Genomic DNA, 10,092 nt, shown 5'->3' on the forward strand with positions numbered 1-10,092 from the left:
TCATTTGCATTAGCATTCCATGTATCATATAAATTTCATTTCAAAACGGGATTCATTTTCCCGAAAAAAAAAGTCATTCAGTACGTGTACATGATTAACATTTAGGTCTCAACTTGTCTTTGAAAGCAACCTCTACGAGCACACTCTCAAAGAGAGGCAGCTGTTGACACCTAATTTTGAAAAAATAAAATTGCATTTTGAACAAATAAAAGGAAAAATGAAAAAAAAAATGGAGGAAATCGATTTGATTGATTATGCATGAAAATTTAAAATTCTGATGGATATTCAGATTTTGATAAATGTATAAATAATTAAAAATCAGGTGAACAAAGGACAATAATTTTGATAAAATGGAAAGAATCGATGCAAAATCGAGCTGATTGCGAAATCATGCTCCGATTTGCATCATTGATTTAATGCAACAAAAGATGGAAGTTTGAAATATGCCATACAAAGCAGCTGTTTGGAATTAGTATAAAAGAGAGCTTTATTTTTCGTAACCGGGGGGGCGCGGATTCAGAAAAATTTTCAGAGCAAAAAAGTGAGTGGTTCTTTCGTTTCGTTAGAATTCGAAATTCAAAGAGATAAAAAAAAAAGAGTTCTTTTGTCTTTGTTTTCGAGGAAAAAAAGGCCAAGAAAAGAAAAGAGGGGAAAGAAAAAAAAGAACATTTTCCTTCGTTAAAGGGTGGCAGCTCCTTTTCTTCTCTGACTGAAGTACAAAGAAAAGAAAAAAAGAAAAGTCAGCAAGAGGAGACGTGGGAAGTGACGTGAGGTAAAAAAAAAAAGAAGAAGAAAGGAAGAGGAACTGTTCATCTTCTTCGTGAAGTCCCTCACCGATGTCCGCTGCTACCCGTCTCCTCCGTCCGCCGACGCCCACGACTCGAAGCCCGACGTCCTCGGCCCTAGCCGCGAATCGCGCAAGCCGAGCCCCCGCTTGCTGTCCCCGAGAAGCACCCGACGCCTTTGTGGCTCCGCCTTGACCGCCCGTTGCAGCAACCTGCACTAACCCCATCTGCTCCGCCTGCAACTGTACCACCGCCCAGTAGCCCGAGGCGCTGCTGCTGTTCTCCGCCAGACGACCCAACGCCGTTGTCTCCTGCTCGCCTGTCACCGCGCCAGAGTGCCGCTCGATTCGAGCACCCCTGCGCCGGAGCCTGACATCGCCGCCACGCCTGCATCAGCCACGCATTCGGCCGCTCACCACCGCGCGTCCGTTCTTCGCCAGCCCAGCCGGAGCCGCGCCACCGCGACACCAGCCGCCTCCACGACCCGAGCGCCCCAGTTCCGCCTCTGCCGTCGCCGATCTGTAGCACTGGAGACCACACCGCCGCTGCTCGCCTCCGCCCAACACTCAGCCGCCGCCGCGCTGCTGTCCCTGCCGCGAACCAACGCCAACCGAGCCTCCCCCGCCGCTGCTCGCCGTCGCCTTGCTTCGCCGGAGTCCCTCGCCGGTAGCTACCCTTGCTGCTCTCGCCGGAGTCCGTTGCTGGCGAATCCCCTTACCGGAGCAACCATCATCTTTACTTGAAAAAAAAAAGGAAAAAAGAAAACACATTAGGTAGTTTTTTCTTTTTAGTTTATTTTATTTTATTTTACTTTATCATTTTTTTTTTAGTATAATTAGTCTTTAATATATGATTGGAAATTCCAACATATCAACCGATTCGCAACCGCGCCCAGGTTTTATTTCATCTATAAAGCGCTTAAATGAAGTTCAGCGGGAATAAAATTGATATTTTGATCTTTAAGACTTAAGATCAATTTATCGATTTTACTAGCGGAATATTACCCTATGATTTGAATGATGTGTGATATTTTCGATGATTTTAGATGATTTGTTTTATCTTAATTGTTTTAATTATCTTGAAATATGTTTGAGTTAGAATATTGCGTGCTTTAGGGTCATTTGCATATTTAGACTAGACATTTTATTTATCATCAATTTTTGAAAATAAAAATAAAAATAAAAAACATGAATTTAGGATGTTAGATTTTTGTTTCATTAGCTTAAATTGCATGTTTAATTATTTGACTTTTTTTCTCGAAATTAATTAAACAAAAACACAACAAAAAAATAATCATGCATATGTCATGTAGATATAGGGCATATTTTGTACGTCACTGCATACTAGGGTAAAATTGCACTTAGTTTAATTCTAAATAATAGTTTTCTTAATTTATTATAAGTTTAGATATTAGATAAATTGCATTTTATGATTATTTGGGTTAAGATAATATTTTAGTTTAAATTAGGATTTGGCTTAACCTAATTCCTAATGCAAATTAAATAGAATCTTAATCTAGTTAAATAATTTTCACATTTTTCCTAATTCCGAAATTTCAGAAAAAGTACAAAAATGACTTAGGATAAATTAGTTTTAATCCCTAGGATAGATTGCATTTTTTTTTTAAAAAATAAAAATAAAAAATAAAAAATAAAAAAAAAATGTCATTGCATGTCATTTAGAATTAGATTCATGAAATGCATGCCATTTAGTGATCATTGCTAGGTTCATTTAATTAGAAATTGCATGTCATTAGAATTAGGTCATTTAGTTAATATTGCATTGCATATTGCATGATTTTCATTAATTAAGTGAAAGCAAATAAAAGAAATTGCGTGTTAATTAGAAAAAAGTATCTAGGGTTGATGATGTGAATTTTTAATCTAATCATGCAAATACTTTCGTTGCTACAAAGCAAGTCCCCTCATTTTTTTATTATTTCGTTGCTTTCTTGGATGTTAAATTAGTGATTTGTGCACCCGCATGATCACCTCATATGTTAGGGAATTAGATTTAAAATCAATTTAAGCAGTCTGCAAAAAATATTTATCGAAAATTAAAAAGAAGTGGTACCGAAAGGGCATTAGAAAAATCTAGTGTAACCAAGTCCCCGTACCCATAGTCTCTGGTTCGTAGGAGTAAAGTGAAACTCTCGTTACTTTACTTAGGTTTCTAATCGACCCACCAAAAAATAGATTAGTGGCGACTCTTGATTAAAAAATCAATTGCATGCTAAGAACATGAACTTAAATCATGAATTGATATGGGTTTGGGAGAGCCCGAGTTAAGTTTAGGCTTAACAATCCATTAGTCAAACCCTAGGTGGTTCATACCCGAAAAAATTTGGTCACGACATTGTCCTTCCATGTTTGCAATGGAAATGCCAATGAAGTTCGCCGAAAAAATTTGGTCACGACATTGTCCTTCCATGTTTGCAATGGAAATGCCAATGAAGTTCGCCGATAGGGTAGAGTTAGCTGTTGGGCCTCGAGGAGAAATTGGGAAACCTATACTCCCATTCGTTCTTATCTTCTCGATTGAAAGGTCTACTGTGATTTGACGTCCAAGAAATGTATGCTCCCGTTGTTGAGTCTAACGAAGAGTCTTGAGTAGTTTTCCTTGCCCGCAAAAAAAAATCGTAAAAGAAAAGAGAATAAAATTAGAATATAAATCGAATTTCAAATTCATGGGATATACTTTTACGAATCGGAATAAATTTGTCGACTCTATCAGTGAGCAGTTCATGCCCAAATGTACTTTCTACTTGGAAGCTTGAACTTCACCAATTTGGTCGGGATCCTTGTGATTCTTGCTCTATCGTTCCTTGTGTTATGGAGATCAAGATCATCATCATCAAGCAAGCTCAAAACGGCACCAGAAGCTGCAGGTGCATGGCCTGTGATTGGCCACTTGCCCGTTCTAGCGAAATCCAAGCTCCCCCACAAGACCTTAGCGGCTATGGCCGATGAGTTCGGACCCATCTTCACCCTCAGGCTCGGGTCATTCCCGACCATGGTGTTGAGCAGCTCCGAGATAGCCAAAGAATGCTTCACCAAACACGACCTCGCCCTCTCCTCTCGTTGGCCGTCCCTGTCCTCTGAAATACTGGGTTATGACGGTGCCTTATTCGGGCTCGCTCCCTGCAGTCCGTACTGGCGCGAGGTGAGGAAAATCGCCACCTTGGAGCTGCTCTCTAACCGGAGGATCAAGTCGTTGCTCAACCCGGTACTGGCCTCTGCGACGGATCTCGCCATTAAAGAGTTGCACGGGCTCTGGAGTGAGAAGAAGGATGATTCAGGTACATCAGTTTGGCGATGATCCATTTTAATCCCAACGTAGCTCGAATTGAAGAAAAGTCGAAAAGTGGTTCTATGTGAGCGCCATTGAAGGCACTCAAGTGGACCAAATAAGTGTGGGATAAGTCTTTTCGCGAACGATTATTACTGAAACGTCATATGCGTTGCGTTCGTAATCTAAGGAGGCCGTGGGGCAGTGCTTGCTCTCTCGACAAGCACCAAAAGATTTTTATGTCCTTTATTGGGAAGCTTAAGAAAACAAGGGTAAGCCTTGTCGTATAACGTCGTGTTTGCTTTTTGTCAAACACAGGCCATATCTCGGTAGACTTGAAGCAATGGTTTGCGAAGCTGACTCTGAATGTGATCCTTAACATCGTAGCGGGTACAGGCCATTACAGCGGCACTGCCATGATGGATGAGGAAGAGGAGCGGCGGCGCTGCCACGATGCGGTGAGGGAGTTCTTCCGTTTGATGGGGACCTTTACAGTGGCCGATGCCCTTCCTTTCTTGCGGTGGCTTGACCTGGGCGGGCACGAGAAGGCCATGAAGAGGACTATGAAAGAATTGGACACGATCCTGAGTAACTGGTTAGAGGAACACAAAAGGAAGAAGAAGGTCGACTTGGACAAGTCTCAGGGCGATCAAGATTTCATGGATGTCATGCTTTCGACTCTTAACGGCATGGATATCGCAGGTTATGATGCTGATACAATTGCCAAAGCCACATGCTTGGTAATGCTTCATTTGTCCCCTTCCCCTCTCGATGAATTTGTAGTTTCTTCTTAGGCCCCGTTCATTTCGCGGAAAATAACTTCCAGGAAAATATTTTCCGGATTTTCCGGTGTTCGGGTGAGCGGAAAATCACGGTCAATGGAAAACATTTTCCGTTGACCGGAAAATTCCTTCTTTGCAGCTTGGAAAATGTTTTCCTCTTTTGAAAAGAGGAAAACATTTTCCAAGCCTCGCCTCTTCTCTTCCTTCGGTTCTTGTTCTCTCTCTCTTGCTCTCCTTGCTGCGAAGTTGGCTTCGACGACGTCCTTCTCCGAGACCAGCCTCCGCCCTCCCTGGCCGCTCCTGCCCGCCTGCTCCGGCCGGGGCGCCGCCGCCACCGCCGCGCTCCGCTTCCCCGGCGGCTCGAAGCCGCTCGGGAGGATCCGGCTCAAGAGGGAGCTCCGCGGCGGCGCCGGGAGGCTCGCGGGGAGATCTGTCACCAGATCCGGCGAGCTCGGGTGAGATCGGCCGAGCCTCGAGCTCGCCGGATCTCGGCTGGCGGAGCTCGCGGCTCGCCGGATCTGGCAGCGGAGCTCGCGGCTTGCCGGATCCAGGCGAGCTCAAGCTCTGTCGCCAGATCCGGTGAGCTCGGGTGAGATCGGCCGAGCCTCGAGCTCGCCGGAGTGGCCACCGGGTCTTGGTCGGCCGCTGGGCAGCCGGCCATCGTCAGGCAGGAAGGAGGCGGCGGCGGCGGAACGAGGAGGAAGAAGGAGGAGGAAGGAGGCGACGGCGGACGAAGCCGCTCGGGAGGAATCGGGAGGAAGAAGGAGGAGGAAGGAGGAAGGAAAAAAAAAATAATAAAAATTTCTATTTTAAAAATATAAATAATTAAAAAATCATTTTTTAAAAAAATATAAATAAATAAAATAATTTTTTTGGTCAATTAAAAATATTAAAATTCAATTTTTGATAATTTTTTTTCAGGAAAATGTTTGAGCTAACGAACAGTGGAAAATATTTTCCACTCAAATTTTAGATTTTGACCGAACATCGGAAAATAGAGTCATTTTCCTGGAAAATAACTTCCAGGAAAATGTTTTGAAATATGATATTTTCCGTGAAACGAACGGAGCCTTAAATGCTGATCATGGCCCCAAACTATATACATGCCCGTCTTTCGCATTAGAAAATTAGCTGCGCTCTTCCTTGATCTTAATCATCTTTTTTCCTAGTCCGTGTAATATAATAGATAAAGTACATGAAAATAGAACTCAAACACATCATGTCAATGTATCTTTCTATGCGTAATAGATGTCAAATCACAGTTGAAAATAGTGTCACTTTTCCAATCAAGGCACTTCAATAATGAAAGGGAGGACCATTAGCCAAGTGGATACAATCAAGGCACTTCAATAATGAAAGGGAGGACCATTAGCCAAGTGGATACAAGGCACTTCAATAATGAAAGGGAGGACCATTAGCCAAGTGGATACAATCAAGGCACTTCAATAATGAAAGGGAGGACCATTAGCCAAGTGGATACAAGGCACTTCAATAATGAAAGGGAGGACCATTAGCCAAGTGGATACAATCAAGGCACTTCAATAATGAAAGGGAGGACCATTAGCCAAGTGGATACATATCACATCAGAAATATCTTCACAAGAAATGCATTGACTAATATGACTCGATAATATATGATAAAAGTGTGTATATCTTGAACTTTCTAAAATGAAAAATTATTGCATAATTTATAAATAATATGAACTAATATCATCTTGATTATTAATTAGATGAGACTCATTATGAAATCTACATGATAATGATTTAGATAGATTTGATTTATATAATCTATAGGCGATTCATTTTTTTTTCTTTTTAAATGAGATTTATGTAAGTATTAGTCTTTTAGTGGAAACTGAGTAAGGATATCATTCATGTCTACAATAATTTTGATGTAACTTCTTATAATAAATTGTGAAGTTTCACATAGAACAAATGTATTTCATTGCCCCTACCGTCGAACTAAACTTTACCAGACAACTTTTTATCCTACCTCTCAATCTATTCTCCATGCATCCTCCATCGCACAGATATATGCAAAGGGAATGCGAATATAGACTTTCATGTAAATTGGCCTTCCATGTCTCACTTCTGATAAGACATATGCTAATGTTTTTATTTTCCTTTTCGGAAGGCAATGATAGCCGGAGGTAGCGATACGACCATGGCCACCCTAACATGGGCAATCTCTCTGTTGTTGAACAACCTCCCCATCCTAAAAAGAGTTCAAGAAGAACTTGATAATCACATTGGCAAGCAAAGGCATATGATCGAATCGGACATCGCCAACCTAGCCTTCCTCCAAGCTACAGTAAAGGAGACCCTCCGCCTATACCCAGCATCCCCCCTCTTTGGACGCCAATCTACTGAGGACTGCGTCATTGATGAGTACCATGTGCGCAAAGGCACAAGGATGATGTTCAACTTGTGGAAAATTCAAACCGATCCTAGACTGTGGCCTGACCCTTTGAAGTTTCAGCCAGGGAGGTTTTTGAGTAGCCATAAGGATCTCGAGGCAGAGGACCATAATTTTGAGCTCTTCCCATTTGGAGGTGGTAGAAGAATTTGTGTTGGAATGTCCTTTGCACTACAATCACTGCATTTTATCTTGGCTAGATTCTTGCATGCATTCGAAGTATCTACTCGTGGCAATTCCTTAGTGGACATGTCCGAGGATTTTGGAGCTATCTTAAAAAAGGCAAGACCACTTGAAGTTATGCTCACACCGAGATTACCTCGTGAGTTGTACGAATCAGTCTACAGTGCCAAACGATGAAGAGGCTCTTGGAAGAAGCTATTTGTAAGTACCAACTGAATGAAAGTGCATGGGTTTTCCGTATTTAGCTAAGAAAGTCATCCGCATCCAGACATTGAGGACAATGGTGACTTTGATCTTATATGCTTTTCTTACATTAATGAAATTGTGGAAGTTCTTCATGTAAGTCTTAGGGTTTATCTCGTTATTGTGTTAACTTTTAAAATTTGGGATATGCATTATCAATGCCATCTCATTTAAATTCTCAAAACCAATGATTTGGAATCCAAATTGGACTGATTGGTTCGACTGACTAGTGGTGTCTGGTTCAGTTTGGTTCATATATACAAATACATAACTAGAGGCTCGACCGAAAATTGGCATTAAGAAAAATGAGTACTAGGGGTGACGAGCTAGGGTTTCGATCTCGAGACCTCATAGGAAAAACTTTAAATCCTAGTCTTGACATGAATGTACCATTGAGGGATTGAATTGGTAAAAGAAATCAAAGGTAATTCAATTCTAAACTAGCACCAGGTTAGAGAAGATCTTCACATTATAAGCTTATACTCAAGGGGTGATGAGTTGTGTGGACTTAGCCCAAAACCTAACAAAAACAACTTTAAGAAGATTACCAACTAAGCAATGAACTAATTTGTTTAAACCTAAACTAACAACCTAGTCAAAGGTGTTGAGAATGCTCCATGAATATTTTGAGGGCAAAATATTTTGCGTGCATTGATATGAGTATTTGAGTGTGTAGACACGATGTCTTCTTAATATTCCAGTTGATACACAAATGATGTTTACATTAGGATGTTTGTGCCAATGGAGAGGTTTGTTTGTCTATAAATGACGAAAGGAATGCTGAGTGGAAAGTGCTAGAGTTGGAAAGACATTTGGATCTAGGTAAATAAGCAAGGGACATGCGGTGGTCTTGGATAATTTGAGTATTTTAATGTGCTTGGGAGGACATTAGTGCAGAAAGTGAACCAATTGGTAATTGGTCAAATTGCAAGTCTGGATGGACCTCGTTATAGAGGAAGTTCATGCTACAAATGGAGTGAATGATACTTCTCGTACTTGGAAACGAACAACCAACTCTGAATCAATTTGATTCAAATTCAAATTTGTGCATAGGAACATCCACAAAGAAATGTTGATGAGAAGTTAGAAGGGATTTGCCGTTTTGGCTTAGTAAAAGAAGTATCGAGCGAGTTTGCAAAAGCAATTTGGTCTATTCTAGATAAGGTTCTGAACCAAAAACAACATTTGCAATACTTACTTTGATCTATCTAAAGTCTCCAACTTGCTAAAGAAGCTTTGAGAGTCGTATCTGTATGTCAAAGTGAGACTTGAAGATAATCATGAAGATAAAATTGCTCTTAAATGATTCTTCTTGTGCTTATTCTCTTAACAATAAGCAAGTAATTATTATGGCTCAAATCTTCCCTCAACAATTGAGCCAAAATTGACAGAAATTCATATAAGCAATCTTGTGTGCAAAAAAATCAATTGACAGAAATTCATATAAGCAATCTTGTACGCAAAAAAATCAATTTGATTTTGGTGTTTGAGATACGAATTTCTCAAGAATTTATCGTATATCACTAATTTATCGCCTTAGACACTAAACTGGACAATAGTGCACGGTGAGATTTAAGTCTACGCTGAAAACGCGGCATTTATTGATTCGGAATTATTGACGCGTAAAATCATTTGATAAAACGAAAAAAGACATAGAAATTGACAAATAAATAAAGAGGAACTGACAAACCCAGAAGTCTTTTTATCGGTACTTGTGGAATGCTCTAAAAGAGCCCATTAAAAGTCACGCAACGTGCGCCCTAACTGGACCCCACCTATCCTCTCGCCGTCAACGTCTTCTGCTTTGACAAAACAGAAATAGCCCAAAACGTCATTTCTCGTCTGACCAATTCGTTTGTTTGGACCGTCGGAAGTTCAGGACCACGTGGGCGCACCGGTGGAATTCTATTCGCAAACGATAGTTCTCCCGGGGCCCAATCTTGGAAAATCTACTTCGGCCTATTGAAGTTGGATCAGTAGGTCCGCCCAAGGCTGAATTTTCAACCATGAACCGAAAAAAACAAAAAGAAGAAGAAAAAGAAACATATGCATCTCTATCGTGATTTAGCCAATTCCTTCTCCTCCTCCTCATCCTTCTCAATTCCTGGAGTCGATACCCTCTCCTTTACACCAGTCACTTCATCCATATTTATGGCCGACCCACCAGATGATGACATGGAGTCAGATTATTCTGATATGGAAATGGGTCAGACAAACAATCCTACTCGCAACTCCACTCCCCATGTGTCTACTACATCAAAACAATTCTTCACCATTGATGACATTCCTTACCAGAAATGGCCAAACCGTCTTGAAGAATTTCATACATGGCTGAAGACCCAGTCTATCACCAATCATGATATGAATGATGTCTTGTACAATTTTGTTACAAGAT

General features: G+C 41.0%; 1 protein-coding gene across 1 annotated transcript; it reads left to right on the plus strand.

Moving 5' to 3' along the window:
• Positions 1-3,396: 3,396 nt before the first annotated feature.
• On the plus strand, positions 3,397-7,797 carry LOC104448694 (cytochrome P450 CYP82D47). The gene is made up of 3 exons (XM_010062577.3): positions 3,397-4,083; positions 4,392-4,813; positions 6,990-7,797. The coding sequence occupies exons 1-3, from the start codon at positions 3,537-3,539 to the stop codon at positions 7,629-7,631; spliced, it is 1,611 nt and encodes a 536-aa protein (XP_010060879.1). The 5' UTR covers positions 3,397-3,536; the 3' UTR covers positions 7,632-7,797.
• The last annotated feature ends 2,295 nt before the right edge of the window (positions 7,798-10,092 follow it).

The sequence above is a fragment of the Eucalyptus grandis genome, chromosome 6 (genome assembly GCF_016545825.1).
Source record: "Eucalyptus grandis isolate ANBG69807.140 chromosome 6, ASM1654582v1, whole genome shotgun sequence".
In the NCBI taxonomy this organism is placed as follows: Eukaryota; Viridiplantae; Streptophyta; class Magnoliopsida; order Myrtales; family Myrtaceae; genus Eucalyptus; species Eucalyptus grandis.

Excerpts from the sequence above, each read along its gene's own strand:
- LOC104448694 (XM_010062577.3), top strand. The coding sequence starts at position 3,537 with ATGTACTTTCTACTTGGAAGCTTGAACTTCACCAATTTGGTCGGGATC. Across the intron at positions 4,084-4,391 it reads TGAGAAGAAGGATGATTCAG|GCCATATCTCGGTAGACTTG; the intron begins GTACATCAGTTT and ends TGTCAAACACAG. Across the intron at positions 4,814-6,989 it reads TTGCCAAAGCCACATGCTTG|GCAATGATAGCCGGAGGTAG; the intron begins GTAATGCTTCAT and ends CCTTTTCGGAAG.